Genomic DNA, 26,575 nt, shown 5'->3' with positions numbered 1-26,575 from the left:
ATGCTTTTAACTGCCTAGATTTTAAAGGAAACTATTTTATTGAACCGTGTTAAACTTGCAAATTCTATCTTAGTTAGTCATGTTTGATGGAATAATTGTACATAGAGCTATTTGAGGCTTTATCTGCGTCACAAGATTGTATTTGTAAAAATTTTATTTATTAAATATAATTAATACAATACATTCATTTAATCAATAGTCTCCTTTCATCTTCCTAATAAGCACAGTGCGCTGATGGCTGGTGAGGCGTTCAAGCGCACTGTGTATTTGAGTGTTTTGCAAGCTTTTTTTATTACAGCTGCAAAAGACGCCACTGTAATGACAAAGAAAGTTGCAAGTGCTAACTTTGAAGGTGAAGGTGAGAAACATTGCCAAACAATGCCGTTTGGCCACCAGGCAGCCGAATTACATGATTGTTATGCAGGATGGTTGTTTACCATTTAAGTACCTTATTCTGAATGGTGTCAGTCCAGAAGATCGTATGGAGGTCAAAATGAAAGTCAACTCCTACTGCAACTCCTCTGTTCTGTGACTGCACCAAAGTGCGCAGACCATTGCCATGGATGTCACCGATCAGCAGGTCTCTGCCATTAGAAAACACCAAGGACGGGACCCCGGCTGCAGGGATGGAAAATAAAATCACTGGCAAACATTCACAAAGAGCAGTACGGAAGGGAGAAATATTTATGCTGGATTTGTTTCAGATTGCAGCTGAAGGCAATGATGACTTGTGAATGTGAAATGTCATGTTATTTTAGAACAGGGGTGTCAAAGTGCAGTTCGAGGGCCATTTAGGACCCGCGGTTGTGTTTTTTGATGGCCCGCAGCATATTATAAAATATATAATATAGATAATTTAACAAGAAAGCAATTAAAAAAAAAAATGTAAAAATCTGTGGTAATTTTACAAGAAAGTCAAGATATAAAGAAAAAAAAGTTGTAATATAATGAGAAAAAAATAACAACGTTGTAATATTATGAGGAAGAATAACGTCATTTTAGTAGCATAAAGTTCAACTATTAAAAAAGATTTTTTTAAAGTCGTAATATTATGAGAAATAAACAAAACAACAAATAAAGTTGGAATTTTTGGAAAATTAGGTTACAAGAATAAAGTAAAAATATGGGAATAATGTCAAAAGAAAATTTACCAGAAGAAAGGCAAAATAGTTGGAAAATTTTAAAAACATCAGAAATGGAAAAAAAACAGCTGTCATTTTATGAGCATACGGTCCAAATATTATGGGAATAAAGTCATAATTATGAGAAAAAAAATGTAAAAGAAAAAAGTTGAAATATTTGGGTAAAAAAACAGCAAAAATGCAAAAAAACAGCTTTAGTTGCATGAGAATAAAGTCAAAATATCGCAAAAAGTCGTACTGTAGGAGAAAAAATGTGCAATTTTACAAGAATAACCTCTTATTATGAGTAAAAATAATGTCATTTTAGTATCATAGAGTTAAAATATTAAAGAAAAATATATTATATGTTTGATTTTAGTTATGTTTTAGACGTCGTAATATTATGAGAAACAAATGAAAAAAAGTTGTAATTTTTGGAAAATTCAGTGGGGTAAAGTTATAATAATATGGGAATAAAGTCACAATATTATGTAAAAAAATTACAAACATTACTTCAGAAGAAGTTAAAATATTTGTTGAAGTATTTATAAATGTATATATGTACTGGATATAAAGTAGGGGTGTCACAACACTCTCAGTTCACAAGACGAGACAATACACAAGATTGGGTCTACAAGAACAACACGAGACTAGATTTTAACTAGGGAAAGTTGATCTTAATATGCTTTTCCACCTATATCACAAAGATACTTTACAAAATATCAAAGTGGCAAAGTTGCATCCCTTCATTTTTCAGTGTGTGGCCCTCAGTGGAAAAAGTTTGGACACCTCTGTTTTAGGATGATGACTGTTCCAGCAACGTAAAGTGCTTTCAACGCACACCCCTCTCACTGAGGCAAAGAGGTCAGCCTCTCAGCTGGACCAAGCCAAGAGACTTTGACTAAAACAACAAACCACAAGCACCAATGAACCAGCAAGGAGTGCAAATCAGCCACGGGGGGTGTCTACAAAGAAGGGTGTTACACTAACAGGCATTGTTTCCATGCTTCAATCAGAGATTTCAATATGCGCTCACTGTATGCCCGACCGTGAGGAAACATTGCACTTACTCGAGGCGTCGGCTCGACAGTATCTGTGCTGTTCCAGAACGTATCCGTCTTTGCAGCTGCAGTGATGTGAACCCACGCGGTCCTCGCACAGCTGGTCACACACTCCCCACACTGAGCAGTCATCAAAGTCTTAAAAAGAAGGAAAATGTCACACACATGATACCTAGCAAGGCACCTTGGTTGAAGTCAGTTGTACAGTAGTTCATATACGGAGGAGTGATGTACCGATGCATGAGCGGCTGTCATTGCTGCTGACGATGTACCCAGAAGGACAGGAACAGGTTCCTCCGTCAGGAGAGGGAAGGCAGCGATGCTCACAACTCAGAGAGGAGCATCTCCAGATACCTGACAACAATGAAAGCTAGCCGGTGCGAACTACAAACTGCAATTGCCGATAGAGCAATAAACAGACAGAAAGTACGAAACACAGCTACTAACTGCAGTTGTGTCCAGAAGTGGCATTGGTTTCGTCTTCCCCATCAGGACAGTGGGGCATGCCATCACACAGGTGATCCATGGGAATGCACACACCAGAGGACATACATGGCCATTCTCCTGGATAACACTCCTGCCTGGCATGATCTATTCATATCAACATAAATCATCAGCTGTTATATAAATACTGTATATAAACACATGCATCTTCATATCAGCATTGAATAATATTGTGAGACATGGAATGTGGCGCTCATCTTTAGGACTGTCACATTAAATCAGGGGCGTCCAAAGTGCAGCCCGGGCCATTTGCAACCCACGGCAGTTTTTTTATTGGCCCGTGGCACATGCTAAAAATATAATTTAACAAGAAAGCCAACAAATAAAAGAACAACAACAGCAAAAATTGAATATTTTACAAGAATAAAGTCAAAATATTCAGAGAAAAAAAGTTTTAATTTTACAAGAATAGCATAATGTTGTGAGAAAAAAATGTCATTTTAGTAGCATTTTTTTAAACAATAGCAGAAATTGAAAAAACAGCACTAATTTTACAAGAAGAAAGTCAAAATATTAACAGAAAAAAGTTGTAATCTAACAACAAAAAGTCATAATTTTACAATAACCTAATTTTGTGAGGAAAAAGAAAGTCATTTTGGTGGCATAATATTGAAATATGAAAGGAAAAGGGCATAATAAAAAAAATCATAATATTATGAGAAACAAACAAAATAAAATAGGTAGATTAATTATAAAGTTACTTTTATAAAAATAATGTCATTTTACTAGCGTAGGGTTGAAATATTAAAGAAAATATATTATTTTTTTCAAGTCGTAATATAATGAGAAACAAATAAAACAAAGATGTAATTTTTGGGAAATTAGGTTGAGGAAAAGGTTATGATATTATGGGAATAAAGCCATCATATTACAAGAAGTAAATTTACAACATTATTTAAGAAGAAAGTTGAGATATTTGGAAAATGTAAAAAAAAACAACAGCAATATGGGGAAGAAAAAACGAGCAAAGAGTGAAGTTGATAGTGATAAAAGGCTTTTTCACCTACTGTATGTGACAAAGCTGAGATGCAGATTTGTCTTGAAATATATACCGTATAACCTCTTGTCATATCTACAGTACATGTGTTGCTTTACAACAAAGGCAAAGTTGCATCCTTTCATTTTTCACTATGTGGCTCCCCCTGGTAGAAAACGTTTGGACGCCCCTGCTTTAAATAAATGCAGGGGAGTGGATGGGAATGTGAGGAAGGTCAAGGGGGGCTTCCACAACCCATCTTCTAAAAACACCACTCTTCACAGACGTGTGGATGAATTCAAAAGCCCTTTGCTGGTAGAGGTGGGGTGGGGGGGTTCACAATCATGTCCCACACAGAGACATTGGAACATCTGAACGATACACTCGAGAAAAGCAGCTTGCTAGGCAGCACCTATAGTACACGGAGAGGGAAACAACGCAGCCCACAAACTGCTAAGGTTACTCCTTTTTAGTGTTATAGGTGTTTGCTCCTAATAGGAAGCTTCAACTAACACTTTCATTGGGACAAAGCAATCAAACAGGGCTGGGGGGCACCTCCAAGTTTTCCCCTGAGCCTTAGATGACATGTCGGACAATTGAATACTTGGTGGGAACAGCTTAGACGCACGGCCGGGTAGATAATGGCATGCTTGGATGAGTTGGGTGTGGAAAAACTTCAGAGCCCTGACCTCAACCCCATCAACCATCCCAATAACATCACTTCCTGTGACGGGAACGGACGTCTACTGCCTGAGCAGAATGCTATTTGCGATACGATTTTGGCACTTTTATTGATCAGAGTTCTTTTTTATTGATTGATTTATCACAGTTTTTGATGAAAATTATAGATGTGTTTGCTGACACCCTTGGTTTAGATAGCATGCGGTGTAGTTATGGTTGCCAATATCCACAAGCAAGACAAGCCAGCCTTTATCTCTATATTTATGTTCATGTATTTTCTATTATTTATTAGTTTTATTTATTTACATTTATCTCGCAATGTTCTTTTCGTAATTATGACTTTAATCTCATAATATTTCTTGCAACATTAGACATTTTTCTGCAACTTCATTTATTTTACCACTTTATTTGTTTCATAATATTACAACTTTAAAAAGTATTTTTTTTCTTTATTATTACAACTTTATGCTCCTAAAATGATGTTATCTTTCCTCAAAATAGTGCAACATTATTCTTGTAAAATGTACCCTTTTTCTTCCAATTTTGCTGTTTATTTTTTCTTTTCCGAACATTTCAACTTTCTTCTTAAATAATCTTTGTAAATGTTCTTCTTGTAATATTATGACTTTATTCGCATAATATTAGAACTTTTCCCCAACCATATTTTTAAAAAATTACAACTTTATTTTGCTTTGTTTCTTAAAATTGACTTAAAAACTTTGATATTTCAACTCTAAGCTACTAAAATGACATTATTTTTAAGTTTATTCTTGTAAAACATTGCAATATTTTTCTTGTGGAAACACGTTTTTTTTCTTGTCAATATTTTAAATTTACTCTGAATTACAGCTGTCTTTTTCTTACTTTATTCTCGTAATATTGTTTGTTTCTCACAATATTACAATTTTTAAAAAGTGTTTCTTTAATATTTCAACTTCATGCTACTAAAATGAATGATGATATTTATCCTCATAATATTATGAGTTTTTCTCATTAGATTATAACTTCTTTCTCTTAATTTTTTTTATTTACTTTTGTTGGGTTTTTTGTTTTAGCTTTCTTTTTAAATTCTGTTTTTAGAATGTGCCGCAGGCCAATAAAAAAACAGCCGCGGACTGCACTTTGGACAGCCGTGGTGTAGCGTATTTCCGTACCGCAGCCTTTTTCATCTGCATTATCCTCACAGTCATCCTCGCCGTCACAAAGCCATACTTGGTGGATACAGCGGCCGCTGGGGCAGGTGAAGTAATTGCCCCTGCATGAAGGATAATCTGTAAATGAAAATAACACTTTTAAGTATTAAAAAAAACAACCAAGACTGATGACGGTAATGACGGTAAGAAGTAGAAGGGCTCTCATACTGCAGTTGAGCTCATCGCTTCCATCCCCACAGTCGTCATCATGGTCGCAGATGTACCGCTGAGGAACGCACATGCCATTATGGCATGGAAACAGGCCGGTATTGCAGTGCTGTGCTAAAGAAAACACAGGAAGAGAAATTTAGGCAAGTGTAACCCAGTGGTGTCCAAAGTGTGGCCTATGGCTGTTTTCATTGGACCACGGCACATTCTAAAAATACAACTTAACAAAAAAACGTAAAACAAATGGAAAAAAACAACAAAAATGTGTAATTTTTAGAAAATTTGGTTGCAGAAAAATGTTTAATATACGAGAATAAAGTCCAAATATTATAAGAATAAAGTCATAATTAAGAGAAGGACATTGACAAGAAGAAAGCTGAAATAGTTGGGAAAATTTTAAAAACAACAACAAGTCCAAATGGGAAAAAAGCTGTAATTTTATAAGAATAAAGTCACAACATTAAGAGGAAAAAAGTTGTATTCTAAAGAGAAAAAAGTCACAATTTTATCAGAAAAAAATCCTAATGTTACATAACAAATGTCAGTTTAGTAGCATAGGGTTGAAATTAAGATGTCCGATATTATCGGCCACCGATAATTATCAGGCCGATACTGACATAAAAACGTGATGTCGGCCAACATCGTATCTGTTTTTTTCCCTACAATAAAAGCAGATGCAGAACTTTTAGCGCTAAGCTTGCAAATTTGGCAACACTGCTGAACTTGCATCATGAAGTTAATACTGTGCTGCTCACACGTCTGTGAGAATAAGGTACCTCTATTCAAACAAGCAGAGTAACAACACAGCTCACAATGAACTTACCAGCTACTTAGAAATCGAGGGGGGGTTACTATTCCACACACTAGTCTTACTCACTGTGTTTTTTTCAAGAAACAGCTAAAAAAACATCACACAGAAACGTGATAGGTAAACAACAACAGACGAGACACTACCAACGAGTAATGCAGAGTAACCGACAACTATATGAGCTAAGCTGCTATTTGCAACAACAGTACTGCAAAGCATGCTGGGAAACGGGAAGCACTTTCGTCAAAACCATATACGTAGACGCCTCTTCGCTGAGCTTCAGCGTCGCCGCTATATTGGATAGGGCAAGGCTGCGGTGGAAACGTACTTCATAAAACGCCTTTCTACAAAGCAATTTAAGTTAATGCCTCTCATTTATACATCCACACACGCACTAATATGCTTGGGAAACAGTTAGACACCAAAAACAGTGTATTTGATCTTCTCACAGTGGTAATTCACATTAGATCAGCTATAAAGCACAAAGTAGTGCCAAAAAACCACAAACAGTATAATATATATACAGTATATATATGTTCATCACACTTCCTGATGAACAATATCGGCATATCGGTTATCGCCAAAAAAGCCAATAGTTAACATCCCTAGTTGAAATATTACAGAATTTTTTTTTAATCTGAATATTATGAGAAACAAACAAAACTAAATAAAGTTGTCATTTTTGGAAAATTAGGTTGGGGAAAGAGTTATATATTATGGGAATAAAGACATAATATGACAAAAAGAAATGTAACCAAAAATATTTATGAAGAAAGTAAAGATATGTGAAAAATTAAAAAAACAGCAAAAATGAAAAAATCCACAGTAATTTTAAAAAACAAATATTAAGAGAAAAAAGTCATAATTTTACAAGGATAATGTTGCCCTATTTTGAGGAAAAATAACATAATTTTAGTAGTATAAAGTTGTAAAAGTAAAAAAAAACACATTTTTTTAAGTCGTAATATTATGAGAAACAAACAAAACAACAAATAAAGTTGTAATTTTTGGAAAAGTAGGTTGCAGAAAAGTCAAAATATTAAATAAAACAATAACATAGCATAAAGTTCTAATATAAAAAAAAAATACTTTTTTAAAAGAAATTCCTTACATTATGAAAAACAAACAAAAAAACAAAAATGTGTAATTTTTAGAAAATTAGGTTGCAGAAGATTTATAATATATGAGAGTAAAGTCCAAATATTATAAGAATAAAGTCATAATTACAAGAAGAACATTGGCAGAGAGAAAGTTGAAAAATTAAACAAACCACAACAGTAGAAATGGAAAAAACAGCTGTAATTGTAGTAAAAGTGAATTTCTCTTGGAGATTAATAAAGTATAGTCAAACCTGTCTTAGCGGCCACCTTTATAGAAGGGCCACCTGCCTATAGCAGCCACTGAAAAATCCCCCGCAGCAAATTTACATGTTATAGACCCTGTGTATAGCAGTCACCTGTCCAACGCGGCCAGCGGCCACCCATTTTGTATCCCTTGGTCAATATCTGACCGCATATAGCGGCCAAATTACCGACTCAAGTAGAAGCTTCATGCATGAAAAAGTTTTGTTTTTCAATCAATGAAGCCGTCGTGTGTAGACTTTGATTACTGAGTCCTAGCTCAGTCACAATCATTCACAAGATCCACACAAACTGTCAGTTGTTCCACATAAAAAAGCCGTCTTCCTTTGAGCTTGCTATTTCCTGGTCACACATGTAACTTTAAGAGCATTTGCACCAAAACATTACCGCAAAGTAGGCTGGGAACAGGACATGCTCCCAGCGACGTTACAATAAAAAAAAAAACATATGCTAGCATGCATGCGGCAGCGGGAGAAAAAACTGAGTTCGGGTGTACTTAATTGAAGTATTTTAGAATGTACTCACGTTATTTTTGATCAATCCTCAACCACAAATCCATCAAAGTCCTCATCTTCTGTATTCGACACAAACAAAGCCGTCTTCTTTTCCGTTCGCTACTAGTCTGTTAACTTGTCAGTGTTATTCAGCTCCGAAGCAAAGAAGGAAACTTCTCCTGTTGCTTCTGCCAACTTTATTTATTGAACGCGGCCACCAGACAGCAGCTCAGAACCACTGATCTAAAAAAAAGACTGGATCGAGCTTCTATTGTTTTATTTTTGAAGCCAATGGAAATTTGCGGCGGCCATCTTGGTAAGACCACTTTGCTGTGAGACAACAGTATGGCAACGCACTGGTAAAACTTCGATTGATCGTATAGCCACCAAAATCAACTGCTAAAGGTTATAACTACTCAGATTTATACGCTTTTGTGTCATTTATCAAGCTAGTAAGATGTATTTTAGCTTCGAGACGGACGAAAAATTGGCTGTGTGGCAGCCTGCAAACATTGTTTACGTACGGAATTTAAAGTCTATCTTTATCTAATTATTTTCCTACGGTAAACCATTATTTTTTTTTTATCTCAGGATAAGGTTAAAGCAGGAAGAAAGCAGAAATTTTGTCACATGTCTTCTACCTTTGCGTGAATCATGTGTGGTATCAGAATTAATGTAACTTGGTAGTTGTGGCTTTTAAAAAAGCTGTTTTTTGGTACAAAAAGACATTAGATAAGTGCAAATACTCAAAGCCTACTGTAAAAAAACTGCATAGAAATAATTTTATCATTGATTGCTAGGCTAGGCACCAAAAAAAGGCCTAGTTGTTACAGGAAGGTGTAACTAGAAAATTCTTGCAAAACCACCCATCAAAGTTCAATAAATAGTTCAGTAAAGTTCAGTAAAATATTAAAAACAAGCGTAAGACATTACTAGCACAGCTTTGTTCTGTGGGTTGTGGATATATTCTATCAGTTATTATGAAGCCTCTAGCTTCCTTTTAGTAAGTAAAAACCTTGGCTATGATTGCACTACATTGTCATGTAGACCTACAAAATACACTTGGAAGAACAAGAGGTGAATAAATGTATTGCAACTGATGTGAAACTGATGAGGGGTAGGATTAAATAAGCTTGGCTTCTTCCTACTCCTTTTTGGACATGCAAAATTGTGAATTGTACTATGTGATGTGCTACTGTTTGACTCATGCATGTTCAGGATGAATTAAAACCATGAACCATGAACCATGAACCATGATAATAACAAGCCTAGTAGTGCTGTACAACTTTTATCCGCAGTCCGCAGTGCCCTCTACTGGTCAACATTATTATTATTATTATTTTTTCCCTCTTTTTTTTCCTCTACTGGTCAACATTCAAACTGGAGGCCAACCTGTCTATAGAGGCCACCTGTCTATAGCGGCCACTTTGGCAGACTCCCTCTAAGGGCCGCTATCGACAAGTTTGACTGTATCTAATTTTATGAGAAGTAAGTGAAAATAATAAGAGGAAAAAAGTTACAATTTTATGAGAATAAACTCATAGATATTATTTTGAAAAATGTCATTATAGTAGCAGAGGGTTGAAAAATGAAAGAATACATTATTTTTTTTAAGTCATAATATTGGGGGAAACAAAAAAAACGAGAATAAAGTCTTAATATTGTGGGAATAAAGTCATAAATAAAAAGTTGAAATATTTGGAAAAAAAAAACGACAGTCAAAATGGGGAAAACAGTGTGACGTTGATATTAATAATAGGCTTTTTCACCCATATGACAAAGCTGAGATGCAGTTTTTTCTTGTGGCCCTCGCTGGAAAAAGGGTTTCTTTTTTTCACTTTTTGAAGGTGTAAAAGAGACTTACTGCAATTTGCTTCATCAGAGCCATCACGGCAGTCAAGTATGTGGTCACATCGCTGGGTCCGCTTGTAGCAGGCACCATTAGCACATCTAAGCTCTGTGCACTCGGGGTAGTCTGAAAGATGAGATCATCATCTGAGCAACATAATGCACAAATGCCAGCCTGACAGCCAGTGAAAAGCTTGGCAAATGGGAGGGATAAGCAGGGACATTTTAACGCCGAGCAACAGCACTTTAGCAGCATTCTTGCAATTGAGATTCCTAAAGTGCGTGGTAACGTTTTGAGCGCACCATGCCCATGCTCGGGATAATAGCTACATAGACGATGAACTTCAGCTTGACTAATAAGCGAGGAATCTGCAATCAACCTCTGACAACAAGAAGCATATTGTGGCCCTTTGTGTCCGTCAGCGAGCCTCTTAATCTGAACAGGTTGATTGAAATGCCACGGGATGAATTCATATACTGTATGGGGGAACGCAACTTGGGGAAGAACACTTACCGCAGTTTCTCTCGTCTGAGCCGTCTGTGCAGTCAGACAGATGGTCGCACCGGTACTCTGATGGGACGCACGCCCCGTTGGAACAACTGAACTGTCCACTGGTGCATGTCCTCCCGGCTGAGAACAGATTAGACACATTTTACAAGCACATTGAAAGATTAGACATAATCATTGGGTACACCTGCACAATCTAATGGCATCCATGACAAGAGCTGTGTGAAATCATAACGTTTATGATAATAGGATCATTAAACTGGGCCTGAATACAGTGCACCTACCTGGGCCACAGCAGGTGGCTCCTACCGCTCTATACTCTGGTTCTCCTGATAGCAGTGATGTGGTAGTAGTAATGTCATGATATTTGATTAGGACTAATCAACAGGTACAGTTGGTCAAATCCTAATTTGTTCCAGTCCTTCTTACCTCCAGGTGTGCACAAACTACACTTAAATCTAAATTTAAAAAGTAGATATAAAAAAGTTATCGGTTATCGGTACCATATCGGTCTTGAGAAGCAGGAAATTATCGGTATAGGTTTGAAAAAAAAGATATCTAGCATCTCTACTTCAAACCTTAATAACCGCAGAGTGCTCGTGGATCTTTGACTAAAATATTGGTTCTGATTTAATATATGTGTGCTTATTGTGACTTTATTTACTGTATGATGACATTAGCAATATAGTGAGCTACATTCTTTTAAGGCACGGCTGAGCCTTATGTTGACATTACCGTACAGTAAATATAAAATTAGAATGTATCCGTGCGTAATTGGAATTAAGCATTCACAACCCTGGAAATTTGCAGATTGTTGGTCCAAAAATGTATTTTTTTCTGAAAATTGCCGTCAGTAATAATTCAAAACGTCACTGCAAGATGGCCGCACCCTGTGAATTGGCTTCTACAATAAACTTATTACAGTCCAGACCTCAAAACGTGCAGTGAGGTGAACACAAGTTAATATACAAGTATGATGCTACAGTAAATCCTTACTGACATGACATCAGGCAAGCAGTGTGGATTATGTAGACGCAGCTTCTCTAGCCTGCTGGCTTCTAGAGCACGGTTGCCAATTATGTCGATCGCAAGGTATCGGTAGATCACCAAGGTAGTTTGGGTCGATCGCGTAAACGTCACTTTGCAGATGTCATATGACATCAGTCAGCTGATTCGCTCTTGCCCCTTCCCGCGGTGTTTCAAGCTACACACGGAAATGCAACTTTCATCTTTATTATCCTGATTACTGATAAACTAGGTAGAGTAGGTAGATAAACTAGGTAGATCATTCTGACTTGTAACTTGCATGCTGAAGAAGTGCGCGCGCCCCTGATATACATGTATAACGTACATAAAAACATATTAATTGTTTTTATAAATATAGTAAAAATATACAGGTACATTCTCCATTGGAGTACCCCTGCTCTAGAGCTAGCCTGATGACCAAGCTATAGGCTATACTGTGCCTCCCATTCCATATGTTCACCCATCATCTTCCATGATTAGTGGTGAGTACATTTCATACGTGAAATACCTGGATTGTGCTTCTATGCATTTAACTTGATAGCTTCCTTTGTTACAAATGAACAATGGCAATTGAAGAGAGAAGGGCAGAGTTCTGGAGCTGAATTTAAACCGGAGGTATCCAAACGTTTTTCCAGTGAGGGCCACATGGTAAAAAACGAAAGGATGCAATTTTGCGAACTTTGATATTTATACATATATATATCAAGAAAAATATGCCTCTCAGCTTTGCGATATAGGTGAAAAAATTTATTATTAGTATCAATGTCACTCTTTGCTCTTTTTCCCCCATTTTTCTTTTTTAATTTTCTAAATATTTCATCTTTTTTCTTGTAAATGTTCTTCTTGTAATATTAATATTAATAATATTAATATTATTGTAATATTATGATTTTATTCCCATAATATTATAACTTTTAACCCAACCTAATTTTAAAAAAAGTTATTTAATATTTTAACTCTAAGCTACTAGAATGACATTATTTTTCCTCATAATTTATTCTCGTAAAAATGTTTTCTTCTCCTTAGAAAATGACTTTTGTCTTTTAATATTTTGACTATATTCTAGTAAAATTACTGCAAATTTTTCAAATTTTTGTGTTGTTTTTTTTAAATTTCCAAATATTTCAAATTTCTTGTAATCGTTCATCTCTAATTAATCTAATAATAATTAATCTGATGATGACTTTATTCCCATACCACTGCCTTTTGTTCTGGCGAAAGCACACAAGAACTCATTAAAAAGGTCAAGGGTGAAAAGGTCATATTAAAGTCATGGTTTGACAGGAACAGATTATCCTTGAACTTAAGTAAAAGTAAAATAATGCTATTTGGTAATAGTAGAAAGGATACGTACGATCAAACACAAATTAACGGAGTGAATATTGAAAAAGTGGAAGAATATACAGTAAGTTCCTGGGGATCATAATAGATGAAAATATGAGTTGGAAATCTCATATTAAATTCATACAACAAAAGGTGGCGAGAAATACTTCAATATTGAATGAAGCAAAATATGTTCTTGATCAAAAATCACTCCACACTCTGTACTGTTCCTTAGTATTACCATATTTAATGTATTGTGTGGAGATATGGGTAATAATTACAAAAGCAATCTTCACTCACTCACTGTACTGCAAAAAAGATGTGTGAGGATCATTCATAATACCAAGTATAGAGAACATACAAACTCCTTATTTTTAACATCGCAGATATTAAAATTTGCAGATTTAGTATTCTTTCAAACCGCTAGAATAAATGTATAAAGTTAATAACAACTCGTTACCCAAAAACCTCATACAGTATTTTTCAATCAGAGAGGAGAAATATGATCTTAGAGGAAAATTAAACGTAAAACATTTATACGCGAGAACTACGCTGAAAACACACAGCATTTCTGTATGTGGAATTAAATTATGGAACGGATTGAGTAAGGAACTCAAACAATGTACAGAGATGAGCACATTCAAAAAACAATACAAGCAGTTGATGTTTGCTAAATACAAGGCAGAAGAGTCTTGATCATCACAATGATTGTTCTGTCAGGTTCATTTTTTTTATTTTAGTTTTTTTTATTTATATTTATTATATATATATATATATATATATATATATATATATATTTGGTCTTCGTAGTGTTATTTATTATTACTCTGATTATTATAGGAAAACATGACATGGAATGCAGGAAGTGAACTACATGTACTGTACTAGATGTAGAATGGATGGGGGGTAGGATTAAATAAGCTTTGCTTCTTCCTACTCCTTTTGGACATGTGGAACTGTGAAAGGATGATTGATGAGATGTATTCCATTGTAACCTTCATGTTCAAATAAACTAAAACAAACCAAAACAAACCAAACTATAATATTTGTAATTTATTTCCATTATATTTTGACTTTGTTCCCATAATATTATAACTTTTTCCCCCAACCTAATTATCCAAAAATATTAACTTTTTTTGTTTGTTCCTTATAAGAATAACATCAATTTTCTTTATTATTTCAAATTTTTGCTACTAAAATGACATTATTTTTTCTCATATTGCAATGTTATTCCCAAAAAATTATGACTTTTTCTTGTTGGATTACAAATGTTTTCTCTTAATATTTTGACTTTATTCATGTAAAATGACTGCTGATTTTTCTAACTGTTTGCTGTTCTTTTAAATTGTATTGTTAAATTATATTTGTAGAAAGTGTTGCAACAAATGGCTCCCGGGACGCACTTTGGACACCCCTGATCTAAACTATACACTAATCAGCGCTATCATATTTTATATAATATCTGTGACACTCTAATTAGATTGTGCAGGTAATGTTAGAAATACAGTATAGCATGCAAATAGCAGGCCCAATAAATTGTTTTCTATTTTCTCTCTATGAAGCTAATTATTAAGTGTCACTAAGCACTGGTAGGTCAGTGTAAATACAGTTTGCAATAAAAACATTTGAAGTTGATGAGTGAACATATTCCTGTGGTTAAATTCAAACTATAAGACATCAATTATGGCTAATAACTGCAATAACTATGAACCACTTGCAATAAGAATAATTCATACTGTACAATGTACTTACGACAGTTTTGCCTCTCATCAGAGCCATCTTCGCAGTCTTCCTCATCATCGCACACCCACACATCTGGAATACACTCGCCATCACTCAGACACTGGAAATGACTGTCATCGCATGTTACCTGGGCTGTTGGGAAGAATAGAACATGGGTTTTTCCATATGTAAAATAAGATGAAATATCACCAGCTACTAAGTATGATTGCCTTTTTCATGGCGGAAAACAACAGATAAGGTAGTTCTGATGCAAAACTATTAAAGAATAAAGTTTCAAAAGTAAACACAACACTGCCAGGCTGGGAGGAGCAACTCACGGCAGTCATGTTCATCAGAGTCATCCGAACAGTCCGATGTCCCATCACAGTGCCAGTCCCATGGGACGCATCGCCCCATCCCACAGCGAAACTGCCCCAGTTCACACCCTACACACACGCACACGCACACGCACACACACACACACACACACACACGCACACACACACACACACACACCCACACACACACACACAGACATTACATTTTAGCATCAAGTAGTCAATAGATTCAGGTTAAACAGATGAAGGAACCATATCCACCAGTACCAGGGAATGTGGAATGGAGTAACAGGGCCCCATGCAAGTTTTGAAAATGTTTTCTTTTATTTAAATGTCTAAAGTGCAACCCAGGGACCATTTAAAAAATCAGCAGTATTTTTACAAGAATAAAGTCAAAATATTTGGACAAAAAAGTTGTAATCTAATGACAAAAACCTGTAATTTTACAAAAAAAAAGGGCAAGTGCGTTGTGTTGCCTTTTATCTTGCTACCACTTACGAAAAAATTCGGAATACTGCCTCGTACTTCTACAACGTTACCTTGCATTGCTCCTGAAGAGGTGCCACTCTTTTGCTGTTTATGTATGCTAGCGGCACATCCCCCCCCCAGAGACAATGCAATTGTATGACTGCCAAAAGGTCTCACTCTGTTTTCCGTTGTTCTATGAAGCGTCTAGGTACTGACACTAATGCATAGAGTGAAACCTCTTCAACCCGTTGTTGATGTGTATTTTTTATAGATGCATTATAGATGCTGAGGTGTGACACTGGTTGGGTCTTGTGCAGAATATTGTACAGCAGCCTTAGCAATGCCTTAGGGTGGAGTAGGGGGCCCTTCAGGAGGCCTACTTGAGGCCTTGGCCTGTACCAAAAGTTTCAAAACACCTAATTTACTGGCATGGGACAGTGTGTCTAGCCTTTTGGCTATGTATATAAATCAATACAGGATATTTACACAAACTTACAGTGAGGAATAAATACAAATGTAAAAAGCATTGTGGAGTCATGAAAAAGATGTTGTAATGAGGGTGATGAAACATGCAGTTAGCATCGCTGATGAGTGCTGGAGACATGCGTGCCACCCCCCCTCCAGGAAGTTGCACAATCTTGTTCTGCACTCATACCGTGCCTGCTTTTGATGTTCCAAATGAGTGGCATTTGTGAAGATAAGATACCACCACGCTACCATCACTGACATCTTCCGAGGGGATTGCGGGGGATTGGTTTGGTTCAGGCAGCATAGCTGAGTGGCAGAACACTCCATCACAGCATTCCAAACAGGAATGTGCAATTCAGAGTGGCTCTGATGGCCGATCAATGGATCACATTGCTGGTGTTTGGTCTGAAATGGAATTGGAATGAATAGTTCTTGCCGTAACTATAATTAGACCTCCATTGTTAGTATTGGAACGGGGGTGGGTAGACCCCTAAGTTCATCCTTAATTTTAAAGGAAAAATTTACTTTTTTTTTAAAATTTTTCCCATCATTCCGAATCTTTATGTGAGACATAAACATCTCATCTCATAAACATTCTCTTTTCTGTGCGTTCTAAAGATGTAAAAACACTAAAAAGAAGCAGCTAAAAGTGTGCGTAATGGGACACACCTATTCCACGTACAGTAGAAAGCCTTCTGAAAAAAACCTCCACCAAGAAGGCTCCATTAACATAATGTGACCTGCATATTAACCAAGCTACAGCGACAACGTTATTATTATTATTAACATTGTTACACTGAAGAACTACGTTAGTGGTGTAGTGACACCTCGCCACACCACACCGGCTAGCTACTACCTGGCTAGCGACTAGCTTCACCACACACTCGCTCACAATGCCTCAGGCCACTATCAAAAGGTAACTCTACATATTGGAGCTGCCGCGTTTTTAATGACTGTTTTTTGGCCCTGGTCCAGATCTGGGAGGAGATCCCCCAGGACACCATCCGTAGTCTCATTAGGAGCATGCCCCGACGTTGTCAGGCATGCGTACAAGCACGTGGGGGCCACACAAACTATTGAGAATCATTTTGAGTTGCTACAATGACATTTTAGCAAAATGGACCAGTGTGCTGCATCTTCTTTTCACTTTCATTTTTGGGGTGTCTTTGATTTCCCCCCTCTATAGGGTGATCATTTTCATTTCTATCAAATGATGTGGCATCATTTTGTTACTAATACATCACCCACTTATTATCAGGAAACATATTCAAGATCATTTTTCCCCCAGTTTAGATCTGATGTGTTTTCCAAGTGTTCCTCTAATTTTTTTGAGCTGTGTATATATATATATATATATAAGAAATGAGGAAACATGATAACTGAAGTCGGCACAAGAGATCAGATCTTCAACATCAGGATCATTATGGAGAAGGTGAGGGAGTTTAAGGTCAACACTGTACATGGCTTTCCTTGACTGTCGGAAAGCGTTTGACTCAGTCTGACACTCCTCACTATGGTCGAGGCTGAGGAGGATGGGAATTAGTGAGGCTATAATTAACTCACTGAAGGAACTGCAAGCGGCAGTGAGACTTGAAGATGAACAAAACAGAACAGTTTTCCATCAAGAAGGGTGTATGACAGGGCTGCCCTGTGTCACCAGTCTGCTTTAAATCTTTCGGAAGTAGACAGCAGAGGCATCAAAGGACTGGAGAAGAGAATCATTGACTTCGTGCATAAGAATTGCACAGGATCGATGTGAATGAAGAAGACTGGCGCAGGGACTCATGGTCCCCGACCCTCCTCCAAATAATTCAGCAGATATTTTACTTATAACTGTGCAATGAACATATACCAGGGAGGAAGATGACGAAAATATTGCTCACATATATTTCAAAATAAGTCATACATCAGATGTATATTACATATTTTTTTATAATTTTTAACTTGCCGTCGCGACGCTCCCCAGAATGGATCCGCGACCCACTTTTGGGTCTCGACCCAGTTGAGGAGCACTGATTTAGACGATGGGAACAATGACGTATGGTACAATGAACCTCCCCTCAAACAACATAAGGGGCCTCCCTTACAGCCCCAAAAAATGATCTATCTGGAGCATACTTTATCTGCCTCACACTTTGAAACCACCAAACTCGACCCTTTCTCAAACATGCAACTCTCAACCGCATCATTTTTGGTAGTGGCGGGTGCTGTCTTCAAGTGGCTAAGAATGCAGCATGTGACCAAGGAGACAATGATTTCATTCCCCTTATTGGAAAAGCGATTCAGACTCACTGCTAAAGCAAAGTTTGAGGCTATCAAACTTCGCAAGTTAGAAAGCTGCAAATCTTCCCACTGGATAGCGTAGTGGTTCACTTGGCTGACTCCCATGCAGCCAGCGTGGGTGGGGTTCCCACTCAGGAACAGTGTGAGTGTGGTAGGTTAAGTGGTAGAAACGGTTGGATAAATCTGTCCACTGCTCCAGTGAGTCACTAATGCTTTAATCTTACCGTGGCCATTCCTTTGATAGGTTAAATGCAGGCACCGGTTTTCATGCAATGCATGTCAATGTAAATTCATGACATACTGTATCAAACATGAACAGAGATCTCTCAGGGTCCAGCAGTTACCTGCAACCTATAAAAGGTTTTCTGGATGAATGGACTCAAAAAAATGGAAGCTGTTAAAGCTGCAAATGGGAAACCAACTCTACAGTATTTTCTGATATCTTCTATTCCAACAAGGGTGATGGCCTGGTGTACCAATTACTTCTGCTCCTACAGTGTACTCCGGATTATTCTTGAATGAACTATTTCACTACATCGCGATCTCCAAAGTGTGGCATGGGGGCCATTTGTGGCCCAAAGCTGAAAAATTATTTTAGCAGCATAAATTTTAAATATTCAAGAATGAAGATGTTTTTTTAAGTCGTAATATTATGAGAAACAAACAAAACAACAAATAAATATTGTTGGAAAAATTCGGTTGCGGAAAAAGTTATAATGTTACAAGAATTAATTCAAAATATTAGGGGAATAAAGTCATAATGACAAGAACAAAATTGAAAGAAAGAAATAGTTGGAAAAAGTCACAATTTTAATTATCGTATTTTAATGTCATTTTAGTAACATGGAGTTGAAATATTAATAATAATAGAGAAAAAGTATGTTATTGTTTTCATTAGTTCAACATTAGTTAGAATATTATGAGAAACAAACAAAACAAAACAAAGTTTTTTGTTTGGAAAAGTAGGTTGGGAAAAAAGTTATAATATGACAAATAAAGTAAAAATATTATGGAAATAAAGTCATAATTACAAGAAGAACATTGAAAGAAAGAAAGAAAGAAAGTTGAACTAGTTGGATTTTTTTTTAAAAGCCAAAATGAAAAAAACAACTGTAATTTGATGAGAATAAAGTCAAAATAAGTGTAAAATAAGTGGTATTCAAAAAAGAAAAAAAGTCGCAATTTTATGAGAATAAACCTGTCATATTATGAGGAAAAATAATGTAATTTTAGTAACATACTGTTGAAATATTAGTTTAAAATATGTCATTTTTCATAGTATTACTTATTAGTTAGTAATATTATGAGAAACAAACAAGACAAAATAAAGTTGTAATTTTTGGAAAATTAGGTTGGTTGGGCTCCTTCTTCACCACAACGGACCGGTGCAGAGTTCACATCACTGTTCAATCCGCCTGTCGATCTCGCTTTCCATCCTTCCCTCACTCGTGAACAAGACCCCAAGGTACTTAAACTCCTCCACTTAGAGCAGCACCTCATCCCTGACCTGGAGATGGTACGCCACCTTTTTCCATGCGAGAACCATAGACTTGGACTTAGAGGTGCTGATTCTCATCCCAGCTGTTACACACTCGGCTGCTAACAATCCATTGAGAGTTGAAGATCACGGTCCAATGAAGCAAGCACGACCACATCAGCAAAAAGCAGAGACCCAATCCTGCAGCTACCACCAAGATCCCCAACGCCCGGGCTGCGCCTGGAAATTCTGTCAATAAAAGTAATGAACAGAATTGGTGACAAAGGGGGCAGCCTGAGTGGAGTCCAACCTTCAGATTGACAGTCAACACAGTTTAAGGTGTGCTGAAACTGCCTTCAGCCTACAGCATAAAAACATAATTTTTCAAGACCGTGACATCAGAAGACATCAGAAAATTCTTCAAAAATTGAATTGGCTCATCAGCCACCTGAGGATACACTAACGGTCCCAATATGGAATAGACAGAAGACCATCATCCTCAGAAGAAAAGGCACAGCCACTATATCAGCAATCAGAATGCAACTACTGTATCCGGGAGTGTTTCTGTGTAAGTAGGTGTTTTCCTTTCTCTTTTGTTTGGCCTTGTCTTTTCTTATTGCAGCCTAAACCCACAGCAGGAGAGGACACTGCCCTCTACTAGGATACCCCACCATTGTCCAAGAGAGAAGAACAGTAAAGGAATTTTCATTCAAATGAAGCCCCAATACAGTATGTCTTAAACCCCACTGTGGAATCACAATGGCACAAAAGAAGCACCAGGAGGGATGGAAACTCAAAGTGGAAGTGGAACCTTGAGAAGCCACTTGGATGGAGAAGAAGAGGGTACAGTGGATTTAAATATGTGACCATCCACACCTGACCCCTTTCACGTGCGGTGCCTTGAAAGATGTCAAGCTTTCCTCAATGGCAGCTTGCTTTGGCACAGGCCTCCAAACTGACTGTGAAAAAAAGCATGAAGTAAACAGCTGCTGGCCGCATGAAGCTGTCCATGCTGGTTGAGCAAAGTGCAGTGGCCTGTTTCATATGGAAATGCATTCAGCAGAATTCAATTACCAAACAAGTGACTTTGGCGCTTAGTGCTACAAACAAAACAGTGAAAAGCCTGAGGGGGCTTTTGGCACCGGCATGGGAGCACTGAATGGAGCGTGGACTTAAGCCTTCGTTTGGTTGGAAGTGAAAAATCCTCAACATAATTTTTTTTTCTTTTGGGATGTGTCAATGAAAAAAGCATTGTGATGGTTAGCAGAAATTAAGTTGTCACAAGGTAGTGAGACAGCTGAACTGTCGCCCAGTGTTGGAAGTAACGTTTTCCAGGAACGGGTCATCTAATTTATCACTGTTTTAAACATTACAACACGGTTATTGACAGTGACATGTGGCACACTATTATGCATTGATATCAATATGAATTATCTGAATGTAACAATAGCTCCTCCTTTGGCTGCTGACGTATGCGGTGCTGTGTTGCGTCATTTCCAGTTTAAGGACATGCGCCAACAGTGCACTGTAGTTGTTCTGTTATACCCTCTAGACGCTTATTAATCAACTTGCTAATTTTGTATTCATAAATGGTTCATCTTTGCTGTAATGCGGCTCCAGCCAGACTTCTGTTAAGTGCACTTTTTTTTGTTTTCGCTACTTTACATTCATCCTTCCCTCACTCGTGAGCAAGACCCTGAGTTACTTGAACTCCTCCACACCCTTTTCTGGGTGAAAACCATGGACTCGGACTTGGAGGTGCTGATTCTCATCCCAGCCACTTCACACTCGGCTGAGAACTGATCCAGTGAGAGTTGGACATCACGGCTCGATGAAGCCAGGAGGACCATATTATCGGCAAAAAGCAGAGACCCAATCTTGCAGCCACCAAACCTGATTGCCTCAACCGTGGCTGTGCCTAGAAATTCTCAATAAAAGTAACGAACAGAAATGGTGACAAAGGGCAGCCCTGGCAGGGTCCAACCCTCATTGGAAATAAGTCTGACTTATTGTTGGCAAAGCGGACCAAACTCTGACACCGGTCATACACTGTACAGGGAACATACCACTTGAATTAGGTGGTCTGGTACCACATACTCTCGTATTCCTCTAGGAACACAGTGGAATGCCATCAGCAAGTCCACAATACACATATGGACTGGTTGGGCAATCTCCCATGAACCCTCAAGGATCCTGGCGAGAGCGTAGAGTTGGTCCACAGTTCCACAACCAGGAAAAAAAAATCACACTGCTCCTCCTGAATCCGAGATTCAACTATCCAGCGGATCCTCCTCTCCAGAACTCCTGAATAGACCTTACCAGGAAGGCAGAGGAGTGTGATCCAACCCTCCGGTCCCTCTTCTTAAAGAGGGGGACCACCACTCCAGTCTGCCAATCCAAAGGCACCGCCCCCAATGTCCACGCCATGCTGCAGAGTTGTGTCAACCAAGACATCCCCACAGCATCGAGAGCCCAAAGGAACTCCGGGTGGATCTCATCCACACATACCCTGCATAGTACACTGCCCCCTAACATTTTCAAATCAAATCAAAGTTTATTTGTATAGCGCCTTACAACATCCCAATGAAATAAGGCATAATTCAGTTGCTAAATCAATTAATTAAGTGGACAAGTAACTAGTAACTTTTTGTAAGTAATTTGCTCAACACTGGAGTAAGCAAACCCTGTCGTGTATAAGAGCTGTGTAGGAGAAAAGACCTACAGTATGTGTGCCAACGTTCTCATGTAGTCTTACTGTTGTGCAAGGATTTAGGCTGGTAGGGGTGAGGTTTAACATGCACGTGCTGTCTAAGTTTGAACACAACAAAAGGTGTTTTTTATCAATCCAACGAGGGCAGTCTAGCCTCCCAACGGACCAAATGACAAGCTGTTCAAAACATGTTTAAATAGTAAGTTATTGGCTGACACCATCAAGTGCTTACTGTACAATTTACTGGTTATTAAACAGCCAATAATTCATGTAAATAACATCTCTGATTACTGACAAAAGCTGCCCAAACAGGCACAAAAGTAAGTGGAGAGTTAATGGACCAGCTCTTTCTAAGATACTGCATTAGCATTAGCAGCATGTTGCAGCTTTATGGGGCCTGGATAATGTGTGACTGGAGGTTATCGGGGCTTGTTATTGTAGGGGAGTGGGTGGCGGGGCAATCACAGACTGGTGAAAGTACCCCCTGCTGTCACAGCAAAACAAATGACATTGCTAATCGCTTAACAAACATATGATCACTCTTCCTTACTAAACTTACTAAAATACACATAATACTACCATATTATTGACACATACGACACATAACTGTTTCCCAATAGTGATGCTCCGATCAGGGTTTTATGCTGCCAATCAATGATCACCCACGAGTGAGATCGTCCGGGCCGATACTAATCACATGGATTAACTGTAGATTTTTCAATGTATTTACATTGTATGATGAGTGCTATTGGCCCGGGGTGTCGTTAGACAATTCCCTGGCTAATAGATAAGTAAAAAACTAACTTTAGGGCGGATAGTTTTTTGTTGTTATTGTTTTTTTGTCTTTATTTGTTCGAAGCAATTTTTTTACTTAATTTTAACACAAACCTGAATTTAATTTGATGCACGTTTTGGAATAATAGGAATACATGGGATATAAAATGTTCAATAATTTATTTTTTGTTCAAGATAACAAAATGAACAGAAAAGTAATACAAATAAATATCTTTATTAAATAGAAATCTGTCAAGTTGCAGGGGTGTCCAACTTTCATCACCATTAGAGCTGTCAACTATTTGTGTTTTATTTCCGACTGGTGTACATTTCATTTGTACACTTCTTTATTTGCCAAGCACGTCTCCACTCAAACAGTGTGGCTATCATCTTTATGCTATTTTGTGCCCATTTGTCATTATATAAAGGCATAAAGTCTGAATTCAACAGTTAGAACAAAAAAATACTAAGAATTGAAGCAAATATTCTTTGACCCGTTGTGAGCTACTCAAAATCAGCTGACGAGCTAGGAAACCTCTGTGATAGATAGAAGGCTGGACACCCTGTGTGTTTATGTTCATGAAACACCCACGCACAAATAGTGATTTGAGGACAAGACAAAATTAGCATAATTACAACAACAGAGCAAAATTGTTCACTTGAAAAAGTTAGTAGGTACCCCATGAACGTGATATCCACTTCCCCATGGGGAAAAAACAAGCTCCAAACTAAGCGCATTGCTTGTTTGTTTTAAAAAGAAAATGTTACAAAAGTCACATTTGGAGTCTGAAGACAAGAAACTAAGCAGAAAACTCTACTTAGCAAGCGAGCTAGCTGCTGCGAGTGATAGCTAGGGAAGGCTAGTTTTGATTCTTGCGGCAATACGAGAAAAAGTGCTCAATACGGGTGTTGGCAACAATACATACACAGCACACATGTAGGGTCGGTTTTTGTGATCAGCTTTGAAAGGCGTTTATTGGCATATGTTTTTTACGGAAATCAGTTGATACTAATCGGTGGCCGACCAATCAGAGCATCCATAGTTCCCATACTTTCATAGTCCCGTACCCTTTCAGACATTTGGCCTGAAGCCATGTAACCCCTTACTCCCGCACACTTTAAAACAACATAAATCACAATAAACACACAACAAAACATCTTGTTACCTACTTAATACATGTGCTGAATTATGAGACATTATAATATATATTATTATATATATATATTAATTTATATATAATATTAATATACATATATAATATTTTAATTATTCAAGAATTTGTTTTGTTTTTTCCATTTTATTTGAGATGTTTTAGACATACCTTATATCTCTTGTGAGTTTCTGTGCTTTTATTGTTTGTCTTTTATATACAGTATTATTTTTACAGCACTTTGGTCAACTGAGGTTGTTTTAGAGTGCTGTATAAATAAAGTTGGACTGGGTCCAAAACGGGAGCTGTATCAAACATGGCGCCTACACAAACATAACAATGCTCATTTTTTAATTGACACAGCTAGAAAGTATCATTTAGCAGTATGTTTCTAATAGTGGTTGTAGTTTGCTGTGGTGGGGACTGCACTGTCATATGGAGAACCGTATCTACTATTTTGACTTTTCAAAAACACCAAATATTAGAAAACACCTCATTGTTTAATGCTCCAAGAATAAATATGTCGTTACTTTACTAAAGTATAAGTATTTTTGTCAAGGCGAAATATGTGATAAAGCTCTTTAATTGGATCTCATTAGATTGTGTACATCTAAGTGAAGTGCTGTAATGACCAACATGATGCTGACAAGTCACATCTCAGCAATACTGGTTATATAGGATGATGTTTACATGCTTAATGTCAACATAATCTCTTTTTTGCCACTTCTTCTGTGTTTTGTGTGTGTTTTGGGCCATAGAAGCAAGCTCTCCAAGCTTTTCTTAGGTAGAAATGGTTGCATTCTGCAGCAGCTGCAGTGTAATTAGTAGCTACATTCACACTAAGAAGCTTACAACCTCAGGGTTGAGCAAAAAGAAAGCAGATTACAATTTGAGAAGTAGGATCTAGCTGGGCTGCAAACATAAGAGACAAGCGCAAATCAAGCTTGGGAGGGAAAAAAAGTTCAATTTGACCATTTGTTGTTTCTCTCTTATCAGAAAGGTTCCGGGAGGCAGAGTTGAGATTTGCGGTTTGCTGCATGAAGTCTGCCTGAGGGAAATTAGCTTTTTGAAGCAGTACCTCTCAGTGCTTACAGATTGTAAGTCACATGCTCCTCTCTGTTACCTAGCAACAGTAAAGCTCAGGCAAAAGTTCCTCCAGGAGAACTTCCATTCTGACTGAGTGGGGGCTTTGTGCTCAATCCTTTAAAGTAATAACAGTAAGTGGCAACAAAAACCCAACATGCTATTTAAGTATTTGCATCCTCCATAACTTGTTTTGTTGTTGGCAACATGCAGCTCACAAAAACAGGTGCCCTTAAATGCAACTTTGCAAATAACCAATTGAAATTTCATCAGTAATTGTATATGTAATGTCATGCACATGAAAGCACTAACCTTGCGATTGGCACCAGGCAAGCCAGCAAAAGACGAGGAGGAAGAGTTGAAGTGGTACTGCTCTCCACATTCTGGCTGGTCCGTCCAGCTCCAGTGTGCAGATGGAGGAGCTGCTGGGACTTGGGGGGTATTGGATGCTGTTAGCTTTCCTCTAACTGGGTTTCTTGGCCCGCTACTTGATCAAAAGGGGCGTGTGCAAAGTACACCCTCCCTCTTACACCCTCGGTCTGCCCTGTGGGTAAATCCCTTAAGGCGGGCCCCGGAATCTGCATAATCATATGCAGCTCCCATTCGGCCCCATGCCCCGCAAACATTGCATCACTGCATACGCACAATTCAACAGAATCATCAATATATTTTCATTTACATTGAAACTTTAAGATCATACGTTTTGTTAAACACCATCCTGATGAACGAAACATAAACACTATTTTCGTCACCATGTGCTTGGCCTTTCCATGTCAACAACGTTCTACACTGCCCCCAAGTGGCAAACAAGTGATACTACTGTACATGCCTCTTGTTGCCATGACTGAAATCAGTGGCAGCCCAGCCGTGGTTACCAATGGCAACCAAGCAACAAAAACTTATCAATAGTTTGGCAGTGTGTTCTTGTCGGTATTTCTTCGAGGCTGCATAGAGATATACTGCACATTGAAACGTGCACATGTTAACAAATGGCAATTCTATATTAACGAGCAATGGTATTTCTGTTAC

General features: G+C 37.6%; 1 protein-coding gene across 2 annotated transcripts in view; it reads right to left on the bottom strand.

The window, feature by feature from the left end:
* Window positions 1-26,575, bottom strand: part of lrp2a (low density lipoprotein receptor-related protein 2a) — a 135,125-nt gene extending 108,550 nt beyond the window's left edge. For both annotated transcript variants that reach the window (XR_008572556.1, XM_054788394.1), the window contains exons 1-11: window positions 25,859-26,575; window positions 15,133-15,240; window positions 14,825-14,947; window positions 10,730-10,846; window positions 10,232-10,342; window positions 5,705-5,818; window positions 5,498-5,614; window positions 2,630-2,773; window positions 2,417-2,536; window positions 2,192-2,320; window positions 449-618 (exon numbers count right to left, since the gene is read on the bottom strand). Coding sequence is in view for 1 of the 2 variants with exons in the window: in XM_054788394.1 (XP_054644369.1) it covers window positions 449-618; window positions 2,192-2,320; window positions 2,417-2,536; window positions 2,630-2,773; window positions 5,498-5,614; window positions 5,705-5,818; window positions 10,232-10,342; window positions 10,730-10,846; window positions 14,825-14,947; window positions 15,133-15,240; window positions 25,859-25,928 (1,323 nt within the window). In the remaining variant the exon portion in view is untranslated. The remainder of the gene's footprint in view (window positions 1-448; window positions 619-2,191; window positions 2,321-2,416; window positions 2,537-2,629; window positions 2,774-5,497; window positions 5,615-5,704; window positions 5,819-10,231; window positions 10,343-10,729; window positions 10,847-14,824; window positions 14,948-15,132; window positions 15,241-25,858) is intronic.

The sequence above is a fragment of the Dunckerocampus dactyliophorus genome, chromosome 9 (assembly GCF_027744805.1).
Source record: "Dunckerocampus dactyliophorus isolate RoL2022-P2 chromosome 9, RoL_Ddac_1.1, whole genome shotgun sequence".
NCBI classification, from domain to species: Eukaryota; Metazoa; Chordata; class Actinopteri; order Syngnathiformes; family Syngnathidae; genus Dunckerocampus; species Dunckerocampus dactyliophorus.
This window is presented reverse-complemented; position numbering and strand designations above follow the sequence as displayed.